This window comes from Aquarana catesbeiana, linkage group LG02, assembly GCF_042186555.1.
Source record: "Aquarana catesbeiana isolate 2022-GZ linkage group LG02, ASM4218655v1, whole genome shotgun sequence".
Classification (NCBI taxonomy): Eukaryota; Metazoa; Chordata; class Amphibia; order Anura; family Ranidae; genus Aquarana; species Aquarana catesbeiana.
The window spans coordinates 687970489-687992969 of NC_133325.1; the positions used below are offsets into that span (position 1 = coordinate 687970489).

Below are 22481 nucleotides of genomic sequence, written 5' to 3' on the forward strand. Positions count from 1 at the left end.
TAGCACTTCTCTCCTGTAAGCGGAAGATCCGTGTACCCCCATTAGCCCTCCTCATTCTCCCAACCATATTATGTGGGAGTGTGACGAAGGCACTTATTCCCCTGAGAGAGATATTTATTCTCTTTCACGGGTAAATTGTGATTACTTGCAAAAAATAATTTATACAATGTATCATCTAATCTCATATGTTTTTTGTTTACTCTTTACTCCAGAATTCACTGGTTTCTTTTCTATCTATTCATCTCTTCAGTCCACACAGGTTGATCTGCGCAGTCAGCTCTGCATAACAAAAAGTAAGTCAAAACTATTTGATCTGTTGCCATGGCACCACTGAATATACTTTCCCTGAATGTTCAGGGAATAAATGTCCCTCAAAAAAGGACCAAAGCCTTCCGTACTTTCCATAACAAGAAGGCTCACATAGTATGCCTCCAAGAAACACACTTCACCAAAGATTCTACTCCAAAATATATTTCTCCTTTTTATCAACAAATTTACACGGCTTCTGCCTGTACCAAGCAAAGGGGAACTCTAATTGCATTTCACCGATCCACACCATTCACCTTATCATCAGAAATTAAAGACCCAGAAGGTAGATACCTGATACTCATGGGTTATATAATGGATACAGCAATCACGGTGATTTCCTACTACGCTCCTAACAAACAACCTACACCATTCCTCTCACATATATTACAAGTGATTAATACACACAAAATAGGAACAGTGATAATGTGTGGGGATTCGAACCAGGTCCTCCTCCCATTTCTAGATAAATCACCTTTTACACCATCCAAAATAACTACAATAGAGGCAGGATAATTTGGGCTAAGTGAAAAAACAACTCAAATGATTTTCCATCCCTAAAAGCAGTAATGTGAGAAAGGAGGAGGGGTGGGAAGGGAATGGGGGACGGGGACAGGGAGCAGGGAGAGCAGGGAAGAGGGGGAATAAAATAACCTCTAGATTACCTTTTTCTCAACTTCTTTCCAAATACAATCTGGTAGATTCATGGAGAGAAAGTAACCCAATGAAAAAGAAATTCACTTATTTCTCGCACCCTCATCAAACCTTCACCAGAATAGATCATATTTTTCTAACAATAGGAATGATACCAGAAATTATTGCATCAGATATAATTCCGATTCCGTGGTCTGACCATAATGCAGTATACACTACTATAGCCTCAGCCATACCAAAAGCGCATGACCCAACGTGGTACTTACCGGACATAATGCTCAAACACCCACTACATCAGATGGCCATTGAACAAGCTTTAAAGGAATACATATCAATTAATAATACAACAGACATCTCCCCAATAACACTGTGGGAAGCTCATAAGCCTGTCTTGCGTGGTACAATACAAAGACAAATGGCACTATTTAAACGGGAACGCAAAAATCTAGCAAAAAAACTAGAACTCAATTTTAATGCAGCCTACATATCATTTCAAGATAATCCATCTCAGAGTACAAAATCTCATCTGGAAAAATCTAGATTGGAATACGATCTATTTCTCACTGAGTCAGTTGATAAATCCCTCAAACGCTCCAAACACAATTTCTACATGAATACAAACAAACCAGGTACATATTTGGCTCGGGCATTAAATTCAACTAACAAATCTTTCAAACCAATACGTTTGAAATTATCAAAAAATGTTTACACTTGTAATCCAGTTAAAATAGTCCATAAATTTCACTCACATCTTGCAACTTTATACAAGACAAACAATGAATTTAATCCTACAGAGGCTGAATCCTTCTTCTCAAAAATAACCTTACCTGAGTTATCTCAGAATCAAAAAAACAGTTTGGATGAGCCTATAACTATAGATGAAGTTGCTAATGCCATAAAAGACCTAAAACTTAACAAAAGACCAGGCCCAGACGGCTACTCGGCTTTATACTATAAAACATTCTCAGAAATACTCTCTCCCATTCTCACTGAAACTTTTAACAAACTTCTAGATGGACATTCTTTTCGGCAAGAAACACTAATGGCAATTGTTTGTATGATCCCAAAACCCCTTTCTGATGATACTTCCTGTGTGAATTATCGGCCTATCTCTCTGTTAAACCTTGATATTAAATTATTAGCAAAAATAATAGCAAAACGCCTCAATAGCATTATAGGAAAATTAATACATAGAGATCAAGTAGGCTTCATGCCAAATAGACAGGCAGGCGATAATATACGCAGGGCAGTGTTATTGGCACATATTGCTAAAAAACGGAAAATCCCTTTATGTTTTCTATCTCTCGATATTAAGAGGGCATTTGACACAGTATCCTGGCAATATATGAAATATTCATTACAAAAATGGGGTTTTGGACCCCACTTTTTAACATGGATCAAAGCATTATATAATAAACCCAAAGCCTATATAAAATATGCTGGATACAAATCTGAAGCCTTTAATATCGAAAGAGGTACCCGACAGGGTTGCCCATTATCTCCCTTATTATTTGCCCTTATACTCGAACCCATGGCCCAATACATCAGAACAAACCAAACTATAACTGGCATTGAAGTAGGAGGTATTACACACAAATTATGTATATTTGCAGACGATATATTACTTTTTCTATCATCACCACAGGTCTCTGGTCCTAACTTAATACCAGCTCTTGATGAATTTGCAGCCCTATCCGGCCTTATGATTAATCCTAAGAAATGCCTAGTGCTTAATATTTCACTCACAAACATGGAATTGATCCCGGCTAGGGCTGCACTCCCATTCACATGGGCAGAAAAATCAATCCCATATCTTGGAATTCATTTAACAGCATCTCATTCTGACTTATTCTCAACCAATTATCCTCCTGTATTAAGACAGATCACAAATCTAATAAAACAATGGTCGCAACTTCCTTTATCCTGGATAGGGAAGATTAATGCAATCAAAATGACTATTCTACCCAAATTGCTTTATCTATTCAGAGTCCTCCCTATTCCAATTCCTTCCTATTTTTTGAGAATAGTACAAAAAAGAGCAACTTCGTTTATATGGGGCTCTTCTAAACCACGTATACCTATACACACACTACATCTTCCCAAAAATAAAGGAGGCCTGGGATACCCTAATTTTACTAACTACTACAGAGCAGCACATTTGGCCAGTCTGTCCAAATACCATGCAAAACAGGAAATCCCATTATGGGTATTTATAGAGGCTTCAGAAAATGACCCTCTATTAATATCAAATTTATTATGGCTTGATCCTAAAGACCGCTTTAAAATTCATAATCCCATAACCAAACACTTCTTATCTCTCTGGGATAAACTAAAAACCAAATATCAGTTACAATCTCCACACAATCCTTTCCTTTCTTTTATCAGAAATCCGGCCTTTTATCCGGCATGGATCTACCCAAATTCTTTTAAAGCTTGGACAATATCAGGCATTCAGACACTAAATGACTTCATAGCATCTAAATCATTCCTTTCATTCCCATCGCTTAGAGAAAAATATGATCTACCAAACTCTGAGATATTTAGATATCTCCAAATCAAAAATTTCTATACACCATTCCTAAAGGGGGATACACCATTATCCCAATTATCCATTTTTGAATCAATCTGTACAAAAGATCCATTTGCTAAAGGTACAATTTCATCACTTTATAATCAATTATATGGAGTAGCAAATCTTAATAGACCCTCTTACGTTCAGAGGTGGGAGGAGGACCTGGGACGAACTTTAGAAGACATGGACTGGTCTAACATATGGCTCACATCTAAGTCATCTTCACCCAACATCTTAGCACTGGAGACAAATTATAAAGTCCTAACTCGCTGGTACCTTGTACCCGCTAGAGTGGCAAAATATTCACCTAATACCTCAGCTCTTTGTTTTCGAGGATGCCCAGAAATAGGTACATATTTACACATATGGTGGACGTGCCCAGTAATCCAAACCTTCTGGAAGGAAGTCTTCGTGATTGCATCTAAAATATTTAAAAAAATAATACAACCAGATCCATATTTAACTTTACTTAATCTAAAACCAGAATGGTTAACACTCTCTCAATTCAAACTTATGATCCAACTAATAACGGCTGCAAAACAAACAGTGGCCAAGGCATGGAAATCTCCTACATTGGTACTAGCAGAAAGAATTCACAGAATGAATAATACAATGTCCCATGCTAAGATGGTAGCCATCGATCAAAATCAAATTCCAAAATTTGAAAAACTTTGGCATCCTTGGATAAAACAACAGTTCCTGTCAAACTTCAATGACTCTGTCCTGTTGCCATGGTAACAGATTAAATGACTTACAGAGACACCCATTCTAAGGCTTCAAAGAGAACTAAAAAGAATAATAAACTAACGAGCGGGACAACCTTGTGGACCATACCTCTACCTTTCAACCCTTTTTCTTCTTTCTCTTTCCTTTTCTCTACCCTACGATTAAAGCTCATTATCAGAATTTATTTGACCTATATACACTCTACTTGTAAACAATATGTATAGTAGGTATAAATCATTTAAATACCTACAAAAGTAACTAAGGAAATGATATATATCTTTAATTTAGGTTTACGTGAACCCAATGTTTAATATTTGAAATTTCATGATATTTACCTATATAAACCCTACTGTAAAACAATGAGCTTACGTTATAGATCCTTGTAAACTTACTTTATGTATCTTTATAACATTGTATACTCAATAAACTTCTTTTGACAAGGAAAAAAGGAAAGGTCGGTATTAGGGATGCGCCGATACCAAGTATTTTAACTCGTACTTGTAAAAATGCTTCCGATACCGAAACAAAACTTTGCGGTGCGAATTGTATCCATACAAAATGAAGGGGCGCAAATCACACTGCAAAGAACTGCATGCAATTTGAACAGGAATGCGTGCGATTTCTGTCAGACTCACATGCCGTTTCCCCATTTTTCCTGTGTGAATCCAGGCTTGTCATAGTGAAGTTCATACAGGAGCGGCGGGGAAAACCATCCTGCATGACATCATCATCACCATCCCCGGCTCCCATCCGACTCAGGACATCTGCGGTGGCGGCTCCTCCTACCTCTCCCCCTGACTTTGTTCCCCTCCAGCCTCCAGCGGTTTGAGCCATCGCCTTCTAGTGCTGACATGGGTGGCTCTGACAAATCAGAACCTTTCTAGCCTGTTCTGTCAGGGTAGGAGAGAAACCCACAAGATTTAAAATCCCCGGGCCGGTAAAGCGTCTTTTTTGATAGCGTGGGATCAGCAATCTGGTACAGCGGGACTGGAGGGGATGGGGAGATTGTTCAGTAGATGGCTCAAACCATTGGAGGCAGGGAAGAGAGAGCCGCTGGAGGTTGGGGCGAGAGATCTGCTGGAGGCTGGGGAGAACAAAGCCATGGGAGAGGCAGGAGGAGCTGCAGCCACAGATGTCCTCAGTCGCATGGTTTCCCCCGCTCCTGTGTAAACTTAGGCTCAAATTCACTATGACAAACTTGAGTTTAAACAGGAGCGGTGGGGAAGTCGTATGTGATTCGGACAGGAATCGCACCGCATTCTTGTTCAAATCGCATGCAGTTTTTTTGCAGTGTGATTTGTACCGATTCATTTTGTATGGTTGCAAATCGCACTGCAAAGTTTAGGTGCTCGTACTCGCCAATAAAAAAGGGTATCATTGCATCCCTAGTTAATATATGTTTGGGAGGGGGATTTAAAGCGCAAATAGATTCTACTTCACTCGCCTCCCCTCCAGCAATGCCATGCCATAAGTGTCCTCACTGGTGCCAACAGCTTTTCCTGATCTTACTGTAGTGCATGTTCTTATTATCATTATTGGTCATCGAAGACATTCAACTCCAGCCAAGGCTTATTGTAATGACAGCACACCGCTCACTTCCACCAAAAGTGTGGGAGTGAGCAGTGTGCTGTCATGGCAGGACCTCTGGCTGGAGTTGAATGTCTTTACTGTGCAGCCCGTTATTTGGATGGTGGATTGCAGTGGAGAAAGATTCGACTTCAGGGCTTTGGCACCCAGCTTATTGCAGGGAATAGGAGAGGATACAGGATGGCCTGTGAGCATTAAAATGGGTTGGTTTTCTCTTTTATTAAAGTGTTACTAAACCCAGGATCCTACATTTACTATATTTGGTCTCTCACAGTACACAGAACATGGAAATGCAATTATTTTAGTAAATATAAACTGTTAAATACCTTTTTTCATCAGCAGTATATAGCAGTCTTTTGATTTCTATCAGTGCCTGGTTAAAGCTTGTAGGAGGAGTTTTCATACTGCACTGGCTGTCCTATCAGGATGCAGGACCCTCCACTCTCTGTCTGGATAGTGCTGATTGGCCCTGTGCTGATCACATGCACACACTCCCAAGAAAAAAAAAAATCTCACTAGCAATACACACCAAACTGAGCATGTGCAGACTCCACTAACTCTATCTTATCTGGAAATGTTTTGGGGACAATGCAAGAAGGGGAGGATATTTGCATACAGGATCAAACAGCCTTTTTACACAATGCAGAGGATTAACCCCTTAGGCTCCACAGTGAGTATAACAAGCATGCTTTACTGCATATGCAGACTGATTTTACTGTTGTGGGTTTAGTAACACTTTAATTTCTTGCCTTTATTAAGCTTTATTTGGGTCACACTATGTGGAACATTAAGGGGTTATTAACAAAAACTGGAGGGTGCAAAATCTGGTGCAGCTCTGCATAGAAACTGATCAGCTTCCAGGTGTTTTTTTGCCAAAGCTTAAAGTGATTGTAAGGGTTTTTTTTTTTTTTTTTTTATAAAACATATCATACTTACCACTGTGCAGCTCGTTTTGCACAAAGTGGCCCAAACCTCATCTTCTGGGGTCCCCCGGCAGCTCTCGTGGCTCCTCCCCACATCAGATAATCCCCTAGGAGAAGCGCTCTCCTGAGGAGTCCACCATTCGGCGTCCATAGCTGCCGAATGTATGACTCGGCCCCACCCACCAGCGCCCACATCATTGGGTATGATTGACAGCAGCAGGAGCCAATGGCTGCGCTGATATCAATCTACCCAATCAAGAGCCGAGAACCCGGGGCAAAGAGATAGCGCGTCCCCGCCAGGTCAGGTTCCAGGGCTCAGGTAAGTAAAATGGGGGGGCTGGGGGGCCGGTCACTGCCAGGTGTTTTTTCACCTTAATGCATAGGATGCATTAAGGTGAAAAAACACGAAGGTTTACAACCTCTTTAATTGAACAAGCTGAAGTTAGAAGCTGATTGGCTACCATGCACCACTGCACCAGATTTTACACTCTCCAGTTTTACTTCTGCTGCTCATGATAATATTCAGTTCCTTGCAAAATCAGCAGTGTTGGTCTTGAAACATTTATAAAACACGTTTGATGGTGCACTTTATATACAATAGTATTCATTCCTGTTTGTATTTTTTTTATATGCCAGTCATTTTAGGCACATCCAGGTAAGTGCTTTTTTTTTAACTTCTAAAGCATGAGTTCTCAACCTGTTGCCCTCCAACTGTTGCAGAACTACAAGTCCCAAGAGGCATTGCAAGCCGCTGACAGTTACAAGCATGACTCCCAAAGGCAGAGTCATGATGGGGCTTTTAGTTCCGCAACAACTGGAGGACCACAGGCTGAGCACCCATGTCCTAAAGCATAACTTTTTTTCATTCACCTTCACCCCTTGTGTTCTGACAATCTAGTCTGTATAGAGAACACAACCTGATCAAGATCTCTGCCTTCCAATAGTTTTCATGCATTGTGCTGAATCAGCAACAGTGTCTTATGTCACTGGAGGACTGTGGCAGCAACAAGTCTCTCCTATAGCTTGGAGGTCTGATGCTTTAATTTGGTTTATACATTATGAAAAATGCAGAAATGGTGAGATGCCGAGGTGGGAGATTCATCACTTCATCATCTAACTAAAAATTCAATTCCAGTTTTGGGTGGACTGGCCATATAATTGGTCTATTATTTCATCTTCCTTGAATTAAATTAACATCTATACTATACATCCTAATGTATTCTTATAAATACCGTTGTGTTTTATTTATACTCAATAGTGGATAAATATTTCTGTTTAGGGAGTGTACATGCAAGATCGCCACCTATTATTAGTAATATTGAACTGTATACTATAGTGCCAACACTCTATAAATGTAATGTACTTGTCCATACAGAGACTATAACAGAGTCATTAAAAACACATATATGCAGCCTCATAGAAGAGGGTTTTCTTCCGTGGGGTTGCACAAATGCATAAATGTGTTTGTGCTGGGAGCAGGCTGCATGGTCTGTGCCAGCACAGGGATCGGGCATTCACCAAGATGAAGATGACAAAATTCAGGAGATATCCATCACTATTTACCACCAAATGAAAGCCCAGTTTGTCCTGGGAAAAAAACAAAAAAAAAAACAAGGTATAATCATCCTGGATAAGTAGTTGTGATGATATGTACAGTTTTACTAACACATGTCAAAGTTGCAAAACCATGTTCAGGCATTAGGATTAGTTTTACCCCCACCATGAAAGTGTTAGGGAGGCCTAAAAACCTATAATAACATGTCAAAAATGCATAAAATGCATGTTCATGTGTTTTTTGGAGTGTTTCCATTGACGTCTGTAGGGCCAAAGTTGTGCTGCAATCACACCAAAGTAGCACCGGACCCTTTTCCAAAAACGTGCCGCACTGTGCTGCATTAATGTGAACGGGCACCATAGTGATTTCCATTGTCATGTGATTCTGTGCGACCTTAAACAAAATGCAGCAACCCCCCCCCCCCACACACACACACACACACACACACACACACACACACCTCTAAACACTCCATTAAGCTCTAACGAGCAGGGCTTTCAGATTTCTACTTTATTTAACGGTATTGTAATTGTACTGTCTTCCCCTTATGTTGTAAAGGGCTGCGTAAACTGTCGGCACTATTTCAATCTTGTATAATAATAATAAAACTCTCATCAAAAAGGATACAGCCATACAGTTTCAAATGCTTTGACAGAGCTGGCCTGATTGTAGATAACCCTTCCATTCATTCCAGCGTTCCAGGTTTCATGCATGCAAACTACTGGGGTTACTGGACTGTTTAATGTCTTTATAGCTTTATCTTTATAGGTGCTGTGCAGGACATTGCTTCTTGGATAAAGACTACAAATGGCATTGTTTAAATATACTCTTTTGATTTTTTTTTTGAGATGCTACAGTTGGGGAAGTGATATAGGAGCATTGGGGCTCATACAAATAATTTATATATTTTTTTCTCTCTGGCAGTGCAGCTTTTAAAGTTGAACTTTAGTCAGAAAATTAAGTCCTGCTAGTTTACTTCAGGCTGGCCACTTTTGCAGGTATAGCTATGTAAAAATAAGTGCGTACACTGTTTAAAATCCAGTAATACATTGGGGCTGATTTACAAAAACTGGAGCATGCAGAATCTGGTGCAACTCTGCATAGAAACCAATCAACTTCCAGGTTTTATTGCCAAAGTTTATTTGAACAAGCTGAGGTTAGAAGCTGATTGGCTACCATGCACAACTGCACCAGATTCTGAGTGCACCAGTTTTAGTAAATCTACCCCATTGTCTCACCCTGCTCTGCACATTCTCAGGTGCTTTCTATTTTTAGGCACTGTCGAATTTGTAGAGGCCGATCTGCTGACAGCCTAAAGAATTACTGCTGTTCAGGGGCTCTGGGCTTCAGCAAAATGGCAGCCTCCTGCAAGAAGAAACAGGAACAATGCTGGAGGCAATTTACAGCACACACTCATTTTGGTGGCATAATTAATATTGTGGAATGTATGTTCTTTGCTAAAGAACATTATTTTTAGCAAGTTGTTGTGGGTAAAGTTCCACTTTAAGTTCAGTAAGTTAAATAGTTAGGATAACTTTCTTGTAAAAAAAAAAAAAAAAAATAGTTTGGATAAGGCGATGTGATTTATTTTTAAGTACCATATATACTTGAGTGTAAGCCAACTTTTTCAGCACATTTTTTATGCTGAAAAAGCCCCCCCCCTCGGCTTATACTCGATTGAGGGTCTCGAGTGAGGGTGCAGCCTCACTGTGCCCATCTGCAGCTGTACCTTTATAACCAAAACATGGGGTATCTCCCGCTGTGTCATGCAGTCTGTTTGGCGGCCGTCCACTGTAACAAAGCCCCATCTCCTCCTCGTCCGTAATAGACGGAACACTGATACAATGCTGGGAAACTAAATCAGTGTTCCGTCTATCACGGACGAAGAGGAGGCGGGGATTTGTTACAGTGGACGGCCACCGAACAGTCTGCATGACACAGCAGGAGACACCCGCTGTTTTGATTATCAAAGGTACAGCTGCAGATTGGCACAGTGAGGCTTCAGATGGGCACTGATGATACAGGTGGGCACAGTGAGGCTGCAGATGGGCACTGATGATACAGGTTTTATGAGAGCTGCAATCACAGATCATACAATTTCGTTGTATGATCTGTGATTGTATAATGATATATTTTTTGAATCTCTTGAATCTTACATATGTTTGTGTTAAATTTCTGGCTTCTAACAGGCTTACTTTTTCTAATAAATATAAACTTGAACCACTACTTTGGTTTTCTCAGGTTTAACAAGCTTGGCTTAGATAAGATAACGACTGTTAGTGAACCACCTTCTGAGGATCAAGTGGAAGAGGTCTACACCTTCAGTCCAGTCCAATCCGCACCTCTGCATCTGGAGGCCATTCTGTGCGCAGATGTGGGCACTTCCCACTCCGCTGTAGTAACAGGTCAGTAGGGAGACAAGAGAACAAGCAATGTGTAGAATGTGTAGGAAAAGTGAGAGAACAGCATGTTTACAATGGGATTTTGTGTTTGTATTGAGCTGAATGACCAACAGTTCTCTACTTTTGTGAATGACTAGGAAAGTTTTTTCACTTTGACATTCTAAAGCTAACATTTGTGTTGACAAGCTGTTGTATGAGCAAATACACAGAGACATGAAAGATGAGGGTGGAAACTTTGCAAAGATTTCTCTCAGTCCCTTACCTTTTTTTTTTTTTTTTTACTTTGTCATGAAAGCCCGGGGGCAGTGTTACACCTTTGGCAGCAATCAACATGGACAGCTAGGCACCAGTGCTCACCGAAACAGTAGAGTGCCCTATCTCGTCAGTGCACCACAAGGGTTAAAGGTGACAATGGTGGCATGTGGTGATGCCTTCACTGTATCTGTTTGTGCAGGTGAGTCTTATATTATATATTGAACACATTGCAACCATTACATTTACAGCTTCTTTATGACCACAGGAGATTCAGCTAAATAAATCAACACAAAAAATAAAGTGAGTGGTTATAATCAGAATTGTAGACTGATGTAGATCAAGGTCTAACAAAAAGACCTCGGGTAAGCCCATTTGGAATAACTAGAGATTTAAGTTCAATTCCAGCTAAAGGTTATCAGTCATTTTTTGTGATGCTGCTTCTGGATTGTGATTACTCAGAATGCCATCATTTTAATTATGACCACTTCAGTTTTTTATTCTTTCTTCATGCCTTCATGCAAACAACTAAATACGCAGATATTCCCATCTCACTCCCAGAACAAAAAAAGAGTCAGGCAGAGCGCTGCTCAGCCATTCACAGGGAGTTTGTATTCTATAAATCAATACAAAGCCTTAATTGTTTGGCTGAGGCCGAGATCGTACGTCATCCGTCCACCTCTCAGCCTCAGCCATTCAGAGGGAGCTTTGTATTCATAATTAGAACACTCAGGCCAACTCTCTTTTGTTCCTGGAGTGGCTGAGGTTACATACAGAGTTAATACAGTGTGCCCAGAAGGCACACCTGTTAGTGCAGTAAATAGTTTGTCTGGGCCAGGTTGGTCAAAATGAACTATTTAAAAGGACAAAAACACGTTAGGCTTTAATGAGTGTCTTTTTTTTTTTGCTGCCTGAAGTTCATCTTAAAATTGTTATCAGCAAATAAAAAAAAATTCAGTCTGTCAATAGCATCAACAGAGAAGTCCCCTTGTAGTATATTTTTATAACCTGTTTACCTGGCCCGGAAGATCCATTGTTTTTCAACTTCCTTTAAAAACCAAGCCATTTAGCAAAATTTCAGTTCGAGGTGGAACAAACCGTTTAAAGCGGGATTAAACCCACCAATTTAACAGTTTGTCAAAAGAAATTTCAGGTTAGAAATGTTAAATAGATGTTATTAAACAACTTAAGAGTAACTCCACTTCTGTTGAGTAAAAAACATTCTCTCTGGGTGATCAATGTACATTACAAGGATTTTAACAAACTTTGTTGCAGATTCCTACCTTTTGTTAATCTGAAGGAATAGCTGCTTGTCTGTGTCCATGTGCTAAGTGAATATGTATGGGGGATGGTTTTGTAATTATTGATCAGCTGCTGCTCCTGCAGGGCTCTACTGAGGAAATTGGCAGGGTCTGCATCTGATTAGATGCGATTTCCCTTTGGAAGTATCTCACCAAAAATGACATTTTACCGCTGGGGATGCCAAAAATCTGAGTTGTATCTTAATGTAGACTTCTGGGAAAATCAGTAAGCCAATCACACAAGCAGGAAATTACATTTTCATGGGGCGTTCTGTACACAGTCTGTGTATAGAACATCTCCAGGTAGCAATATTGCATTACATTTTACAGAAAAGTACAGCTGTGCATATTGAAAAGGAAATATAATTTGTAATAACATTAAATTACAATATGACTTGATTCACAATTGTATACGCTATAATATATATATATTTCTTGTTATTTGCTCATTTTTTTCCCCACAAAAGTAGAGTTACCCTTTAAAAGGTTGGTTCACCTTTACAATAAAACTGTAGGTAAGGGGTGCCTGTAGATGAAAACAAACTGTGCAGCTATGACTAAAGTTCAATGATGCCCTTGCTATAGGTGTAGACCATTTACCTACCCCCCCCCCCCCCAAAAAAAATAGAAATAAACTTAAACACTTTGGTTAAGCTGTGCTATGTGTTGTTTCAGTGATCCCCAGCTGCTGCAATAAGAATATCCCACTGATATTCAAAATTATTCTATTTCAAGATATATGCAGCACTAAATAAAAAATTGAATGCTTGTTTTGAGTGAGGTCTGAATTATTGTTATGTGCAAAACGGTGCCTGTATTTTATTATACTATTCATAAATATTCAAACAATAATACCTTAAAAATTAAATCAATGCCAAATCAATTGTGCCAACCAGTGCCATAATACTTATAAAAACTGTAAAACCTTGCAATTAATTTTTTATGCTTCCACAATATATAAAGTGGAAATGTGCGTTCCCAAATAGTTCCAATACATATACTTGTGTTTGACTTCCACAATGTGCAGAGTGCAAAACTGTGTCCCAAAAAAAGTCCAACACATTCACTGTGCCTTTAAATCCACACTTTAAGCAACATCCTGTGGCTGACACCTTCACAAATCAAGTATAATTCCTTTTTTGTACCCCTTAGGAGAATACACTCACCAGATGTTTAGACTCCTCAGTGGTTAATAGGTGGGTCTAAAAGCTGTTGATTTGGCAGTCAAATGTGGGTTCTTCTCTCCTTTTCCTCCTCCTATGGGTCTGACCCTTTATTATGAACTGATTTTAATGATCACCTTCATAGATCATTCCTCATAACTGCCCAGATAAGTAAGCACCAGAATGAAACAAAAAGACTCCCATAGTGTAAAACCATTTACTACAAATAAAAACATATATAAAAATGTACTCACCTAGCACTGTGCCTAGAACTAGCACCATGATAAGCCGATTACTATCTGTGTAGAAAGCTCCATGGGTTTTCACTTTTCCTGTGCGTTCCAAAGACTAAAAGCTGTGTCACAGTCCAAACCTTACTCCATGTGTTTCATTATTTCATTAACAAGGACATTGTTAGGAGCCTCCTAACATCCTTTTGATTTTCTGGTTTGGTTACTGTAAGGGCACTTTCACCCCCGCTAGCGGCCGAAAAAGGGTTAAAAGCGCCCGCAAAGCGTCACTGCAGTGGCACTTTGCCGGGGGTTTGGTGGCGCTGCCCATTGATTTCAATGGGCAGGGGCGCTTTAGGAATGGTGTATACACCACTCCAAAAGCGCCTCAAAGAAGCTGCTTGCAGGACTTTTTTTTACGTCCTGCCAGCGCACCGCTCCAGTGTGAAAGCCCTCGAGCTTTCACATTGGAGTGACAGGAGAGGCACTTTGCAGGCACTATTTTTAGCGCTATATCGCCTGTAAAACGACTCAGTGTGAAAGGGGTCTTAGTACCACTTATACAGTGATGATAGGGGGTCACTCCCTCTTTAGCTGCTCCATCCAGGAAATGTCTTGTATTTTTCACTGAATACATTCTCTAAATGGACAAGGTGAGATCCTGATGTTCATCATCCGCTTGTCCATTCAGAGAAAGCCTTGTATTTAATGAAAAGAATACACGATGTCTTCTGAATGGACAAGTTAAAGAGCAAGTGATCCCATATCATCACTGTATGAACAGCGGCACTTTTTAGCATCCACAGCAACCCTCTGGACATAGTATACCAAAAATTTGAGGTAACTAAGCTGAACCCAGCAAACAGCTATTTTTTTTTCCCTGGAGTTCAGCTTTAAGGTATGGCTAGCAGTTTGTATTTTCCCACTTGTACAAAACCACTCATCATCAATGAAACCAGAAATCAGAATGTACAAGGGAGATATGCTAGCAGATATAAGGTAACATGGATTGCATGTTTATATAAGAAGCAGAATGAAGAGGTTCATGACCACCAGCTTTTGTTTGTTAATGTATGTATATTTGTTTATTGAGATCACATCCATACCCAGATTTCTATGTTTGTTTACCATCATATGCTCTTCTTTTGTATGCACTTTATTGGAACAAATATGCACAATAATTGATTTTTTTAATTCCTAAATTGGTATTTAAAAGGGTTCTCCTGTCTGGTACTTTTTTTTTGCTAAACAGTTAAAAAGACCAATTAAATGTTGCACAAGGGTAAATGAGATTCAAGATTAATCACTTTATAGTTTCAGTGTAGTATACTCATACTGTGAGACTTTGATGCTGGAGTGACATTAAACTCTAGTAACTTATTATTTTCCAGCTTCACTATTGAATCACTATATGTAAATACAATTATTCCACTCTAACTGCAGTCATGCAGTTCTGAAATTTCATGTAGTGTGTAGCTGATGACGTGCAGTACTGTGTACCAACAAACTCACATTAGTCATTACTGGTGAGAAAATCAATACTGATGCACTTCAGATTATTTCTGTTTTGGAAAACCACAGGTTTTATTTTTTTTTTTTTTATATAATCTTTTTTAAAGGTGTTATATGTTTTATTGATGTGTATGTTAGGCCTTGTGTGCTGTGGTTAGCAACTGCAGTGATAGATGTGACATTTTTGTTACTAGCAAAATGTGCTCGTTCTTTGAATGGTTGGTTTATTTAAAGAAAAACTTTACTCTTTAAAAAAAAATCAGAATCTACCAAAATTAGAACATGACTTTAAAGAAACAGACACTTAACAGACCATGGAGTTCAGCGCTGTCTTCTCCAGAGCTATTTTTTTGCTGGGCATCAGCTCTCAAGGAACACCACCTTGGGCATGGGAGCTGGCTGTGACTTCCTGAAGTCTCACAGCTGGCACCCCACCACACATGTGAAGGCATGACAGCACTTTGAGACTGGCCCTGCAACCTCCTGGAACATATACTCCATCCCAGGAGGCTGCAGTTATTAAGGGAGGGGGTGGCAAGCTGACTTAAAGCTGTGTTAAACCCAAAAGTAAACATTTACTATATTGCAGCTTACCAATTCTTAGATGTGATGGTTGCATTAGTTTCCTTTTTTAGGCTTTCCTTTCTTATATTTTCATCTGGGGATCTAGCCAGTAAATCTGTTGTTTATCAACAGAAAAGCTCTCTTGCAGTTACAGGGGTGGGACAGACCATTAAACACTGGCAGGGGTGCTTAAAATGATCAGCTTTTATTTATTTATGTTAGACCTTTATCCCAAAAGGAAAAGACTGTTTACTGTAATTGATTATAAAGAATTAGCTGGAGTTCGGTTTAAATTTGTTACTGTATGTAAATCTGCTAGTACTTCTAACACTCCCCCCCCCCCCCCAGACTGACAATACTGCTGTCCAAATCTGCCGCCTGTGCTCCTTCATCCAGAGTGGTGTCTGTATAATACAGGAGGAGTGTTACTGGCCAGATCACCGGGGGAAGCAGAGAGAAAGAAATCATTTTGCAACATATTACATTTTTGTTTTTGGGTTTAATACCGCTTTAATTTTCACCTAGGTGAGACTTGAGGGAGTGAGAGCAGATGCCTGTCACAAAAAGGTACCTGCTCCCCCCCCCAAAAAAAAATTCAAGATTATTCGAGGCAGAGGGGAGGAGGGGGGATGAGTGGTACTTTCACGCTTTAGTGAAGGTCCAGTTTAAGTGTCATTAGTTATAATACTTATATATAGTGTTATATAATACTTCAGTGAACACAGCATTTTTTTATGTTATAGTAAAGCTTCCTATTTTTTTTTTTCTTTTAAAATGACAAACAAATGTTATTCTTAATAATAAATTATAAACTGCGCTAGACGTTGAATAAATAACTTTTAATAAATATCCTGAAGTAAATTCAAATCAAAGAGTCCAAATTATTGAAACAAGGGGCTTTGTTCGGGACTTGAACTAGTTTATCTCCTTTTTGGGTCACATACTGAGGATATGGATTTCCTGGCTACAGTGGGCAAATAATCTACTATCTATCACCATTCAATTGATTCCTAGTGGGGTTTAGTGCCATATGCGTTTTAAAGCTTACGAGTTGGTAAGCATATTCTACAGCTACGGTGGTGGGAATATCACCTTTTTGTTTTATGTGCACATCAGGCTGTTGGTCACTGTTGAATGTCTACATACGTTATATAGCAATATTACACTATAGCCAGTTTTCTTGTTATTTCCTTCTTCCGGTATTAAACTGAGGGAACGGTAACCTGATCCTGGACAGAGCGGATTACTCTCTACCTTAAAGGCCCTGGCTGGGTTTAAGCCATCCGCCCACATTGTTTGCTGTTCTGGTAAGGGCAACCTATTACTATGGTGTTTGGGTTCTTCAGTTGGACTGTTAAACAATTCTGTGTACATTGAAGCGTTTTGGTGATCCGGAGTGCTTTTGCTTGAAGAATAATTTGGACTCTTTGATTTGAATTTACTTCAGGATATTTATTCAAAGTTATTTATTGAACGTCTAGCGCAGTTTATAATTTGTTATTGATTTTTTGTGTTGTCGCACTGTTTACTGCTGCTCTATTTTTTGTTATATTTTTTCCAGCGCGGCATTTTTATTTACTGTAAAATGTTATTCTTACCTGCTCTGTGTAATGGTTTTGCACAGAGAAGCACCAATCCTCCTCTTCTCGGGTCCCTCGCCAGACATACAAAGTGGAGTTCGGCCCCCGATCTCTCCGCTCCCTTGCCACTGGCTGTGTATCTGTTGCTGTATCTGAGCCAATGAGGTAAAAAACCTTCTGTCTTTACAACCACTTTAGGTTTCAGAAACAAGGGGAGAACATGAGTAAAACATTATGCCTGCACCATCTTTTATGACCCATGTCCTGTGGCTGCAATAAAGCTTAACAAATGTGAATGTTTACACACACCCAAATAAACATGCCCATGTAGACCACAGCAAATTAGCCATTTTTTTATGCCAGTTTTATCAAATAGCTCATCAAAAATGGCTCTATGAGAATAGAAAAGCAACATTGTTTTGTGCCATCTTTCAGGCCATGCTTATGTCCATCTTACTGAAACCAACAATTTTTTTTACTTTTGAATTGAGTAGGCAAGGGCTAGAATCACTGTCAAGTTTTTGTCGTTGTCTCTTTCCCTTTGGGTAGATCTGTCTTCTTGACCATTGTCAGAAAGGCAAAAAGTGGTGGTAAATCCAAAATTTTACAGTTGTCACCAAAGCAGCGGGCAAGGGTAAATTTTTCTTTGGGGAGAACAACTGTCTGCGACAGATATTCACAGCTTTGTAGAGATTTCCCCCCACTTCCTGTTCCATCTCCAGAACAGGAAGTAAAGAAAAATCATCCCAGTTGTACACACCCAACAAAACAATAAGGTATTTTAACCCATTCTTACTCTTTCCAACACAAAAAAGTTTTGGCGTTACATGCCCTTTAATAGACGTCTTCCTATCGAGAATAATATTTTGCAAGATGCCAAGTTAGCAAATATTTCATAATAGCTTGTTCCCTTGTATATATGGCCTTTGAAAAAGCTTTATATTGTTTGCTTGCCAAACTGAAAGTAGCATTTTATATAGTCTTTGTGCTCTGTTTGCTGTGTCCTGTGTGTGCACTGTGTGCCACCCCTAGTATTTGTACGCTTTGTGTTGTGTGCTGTGTAAGTGCTATGCTGTGTATGCTATGTATACGCTGAAATCTACTACTTTGGGTAGAGAAAAGAATCACCCCCTTTAAAATAGTCACATTTTGTTGCTTTGCAGCCTGAAATTAAGACAGATGCAGTTTTTGTTTTATCCAGCTGTATTTACTAGTGCATAACTAACATCCAAGTGAAAGATTTGACACCAACAGGTTATTAAAAAAAATAATAATTCAAAAACAGAATCACTGAGTTGGAAAAAGGATCACCCCCCCCCCCCCCCCATGTCAGTATTTTGTTCAACCACCTTTTGCTTCAATTACAGCCTTTAGTCTGTTGGGATATGTCTCTACTAACTACTAACTTACTACTGCACATCTAGACTTTGCAATATTTGCCCCACTCTTCTTTGCAAAACTGCTCAAGATCAGTTAAGTTTGATGGTGACCGTTTGTGGACTGCAGTCTTCAAGTCATGCCACAGATTTTCAATGGGGTTTAAATCTGGGCACTTACTAGCCCATACAAGGACAATCACCTTTTTCTCCTTCAACCACTGTATGGTCATTTTTGCTGTGTGCTTTGGGTCATTGTTATGTTGGAAGGTAAACCTTCTTCCCATTGACCCCTTTCTGGCAGAGGGCAGCAGATTTTCCTCAAGGATTTGATGGTATTTTGCCCGATCCATTTTTCTTACATCCTGACAAGTGCTCCAGTCCCTGCTGCAGAGAAACACCCCATAACAGAATATTACCACCTCCATGCTTTACTGTAGGAATGGTGCTATTTGGATGGTGAGATTTATTGGATTTCTGCCAGACATATCGTTTGGTGTTGAGGCTGATTAATTAAATTTTAATCTCATCTGACCATAACACCTTTTGAATTATTTGGCCTCAACACCAAACAATTTGTCTGGCGGAAATCCAATACTGGATATCCCAGATATCACCATTCCTACGGTAAAGCATGGAGGTGGTAAAATCCTGTTATGGGGATGTTTCTATGTAGCAGGGACTGGAGCACTTGTCAGGATAGAAGAAAAATGGATGGGGCAAAATACCATCAAATTCTTGAGGAAAATCTGCTGCCCTCTGCCAGAAAATTGTCAATGGGAAGAAAGTTTACCTTCCAACATGACAATGACCCAAAGCACACAGCAAAAATGACCACACAGTGGTTGACGGAGAAAAAGGTGAATGTCCTTGCATGGCCTAGTCAGAGCCCAGACTTAAACCCCATTAAAAATCTGTGGATTGACCCCTACATATGAAGAGCTCTATCAGGCTAATTTCCTACCTCTATTCAAAACATTATCAAACCTACTGTTGTCCTGGATTCACCTTCTGCTATCTTGGTTTGGCAGGTGTAACATGGGGGACCATTACCATCTAGTGGTAGATGCATTTTGTAGTGATTCACTGTAGTCAGGAACTATATTTTAAGGGCCTGGTAGCCCATTTTTATTAAAAGGCAAATAAAAAGTCAGTAACATAAAGGTTTCCCACGCAGGGAGTTCTTCTCCAGTAAATTCACAAACAGAAAAATGCTAGCCCACCTGGCTCTCTCTTTAGCAGTACCTCTGCTCTTTATGCTGGTCACACAGATCACAGGATTCTTCAGTGTGGACAGCTTTACTCTAGTGCCTACAGCTCCGCTCTGGCCTTAGTCCACAGGCCGTTTACTGCCTCTTGCAGTCACACATGTGCTCTGGCTGACACCTGCAGCTTCTGACTCCTGGAGACCTCCTGTGGGGTGGAGCAGTCTCCAACAGGGAGCCATGAGGTATTCCTATACCTTCGTTATAAGGGCTTTGTTCACCTTGCTGGTCATCTGCAAAACCTGAACACAAGATTGGAGATTCCATCCCACCCAAGACACTACGGAATCTCCCAACTACAGAGCTCCATCCAGGTATACCAAAACCTGGAGAAAGCTGCAAAAGCGGTTTTCTCCACTCAGCAGCTACAGTCTGTAGTCCTGCACTGAGGCAATGTGCACACTCTGTGTCCTTTAAATCACCAATTTCACAGTGACGGCGTCTCGTTCTGTCACATGGGATTAACGCAGTTTGGATAATTTATCTACCCAAATTGCTATATGCCTTCCGGGTCCTTCTGATTTCTGTACCTCTATACATACTCTGTATCCACCAACGGAAATTATTATATTTTATTTGGGGTTCTTCTCGTCTCAGGTCAATAAACAAATCCTATTTACTCACAGAATAAATGGTGGCCTCCCAGTCCCTAATCTCCATGATTTTTACATTGCAGCTAATCTAGCATCTATCTCCTACATACACGAGACCCACCACCTTCCTTTATGGACCACCATAGACATGATAGCTTCACATCCTATACCTTTGTCTTCCTCACCTTGGCTTCCTCCTTCCTCCTGACCAAAAGGAATAAGCCCTTCTTTATCACATACGCTCCGCCTTCGGGATTCCATTAAACACTCAGCAGGCTTGATCTCACCACATTTACCCCTCCTACGCTTCTTAAACTGTCCATTATTCCCCCCCGGTATAGACAGCCTGACCAGTTTGGTTGGTGGACAGACCACGGGTTCTCTGACGTACATTCTTTACTTACCCCAGTTGGAATCATAACTTTCGGTGCCCTTCGTTCCTCACACGAACTACCGCTGTGGGAACATTTTCGCTACCTTCAACTCCATCATTTTATTCACAGACTCCTCAGGTCCCACTTGACACCTTACCTTCTTTCAGCCTTCGAGAGCATATGTAGGTCGCGCCCCACACGCCACAGGAACAACATTGGGAATGTGAACTAACAGTGAAGCTGGAATCGGCGTACTGGCAGATCATGCTCCAAGTTGCTTCTAAAAGTTCCAGAAATGTTGTCACTCTAGAAAATGCCTATAAGGTCATTTATTGATGGTATTATACACCTGCACGCCTGGCACGAATAATTCCCCAATATTCGCCAGCCTGCTTTTGCGGGTGTTCCCAGCTGGGGACGATGTCTTATATCTGGTGGTACTGCCCCAGGGCGAGTAGACTATGGATCCGGGTTTACGCACTTTTATGTATGTTACTTCACTCAGATGTGAAGAGAAACCACTGCAAATCCTTCTATACGAACCAATAGATCCCTAATTACGAGTGGACCACAAGCTGGCAACGCATCTCTTTGTTACAACCAAATTAACTATAGTGAAAGCATGGAAAACTTCTGCACTCAGTTTTGAAGCAGTAAAATTGCTTGAACAATATTATGGTAAATGAAAAATTAACAGCTATACTTTCTGATTCCCATGACCAGTTTCTGCGAGCCTGCCAACCCTGGATATCCTACGTCACCCATCACGCTTTGACCAAACATTACTGACATTATGATACTTTTAGAAACATTGCCCTCTGAGACCACTCTTATCTTTCTTTTCCTTCTTACTTTCTTTTCCTCTATCATTTTAACATTCTCACCCTTCTTCTCTTTAGCTAAGGAAGTCCTCCTTATTCTACATCTCTCTATAGCACAGCAGACTGACAGCCTCACGGCTTATCATGTGAAATTGGATAATAATTCAGTGTCTTTCTCTATAGTTTTGAGGCTTGTTCCCCTCTAACTCTTTTGTTTTCTCTGGTTATTGCTTCTACAGAATGTTACCTTTAATACCTTTATTCAAGGAACACCTGCACATTACCTTAACAACTTCAATGCCCGCCCATAGTAATATGACATCTGCAGATGGGATCTCCCATCCTGGGCGGGCGCCATACGACGTCCTCAGCTTCGTGCCGGCATTGGGGGCGCGCCGCTTCACCGAGGAGCAGATGCGCGTGCCCGGCGACCGCGATGTCCGCCGGGCACCCGCGATCACTCGTGACAGAGCAGGAACGTGGATCTGTGTGTGTAAACACACAGATCCACGTCCTGTCAGGGGAGAGGAGACAGATTGTGTGTTCCTACTATATAAGAACACCGATCGGTCTCCTCCCCCAGTCAGTCCCATCCCCCCACAGTTAGAATTACTCCCTAGGCAACACATTTAACCCCTTGATCGCCCATTAGTGTTAACTTCTTCTCTGCCAGTGACATTGATACAGTAATCATGGCTATTTATAGCACTGATCACTGTATAAAT

The 22481-nt window shown here is 40.3% G+C and overlaps 1 protein-coding gene across 1 annotated transcript in view; it reads left to right on the plus strand.

The window, feature by feature from the left end:
- The window catches only part of NEK8 (NIMA related kinase 8), a 114758-nt gene that overhangs the window by 85572 nt on the left and 6705 nt on the right, over positions 1 to 22481 (plus strand). Inside the window, exons 12-13 of the mRNA XM_073616789.1 lie at positions 10565 to 10728; positions 11021 to 11179. Coding sequence (XP_073472890.1) covers positions 10565 to 10728; positions 11021 to 11179 — 323 coding nt within the window. The remainder of the gene's footprint in view (positions 1 to 10564; positions 10729 to 11020; positions 11180 to 22481) is intronic.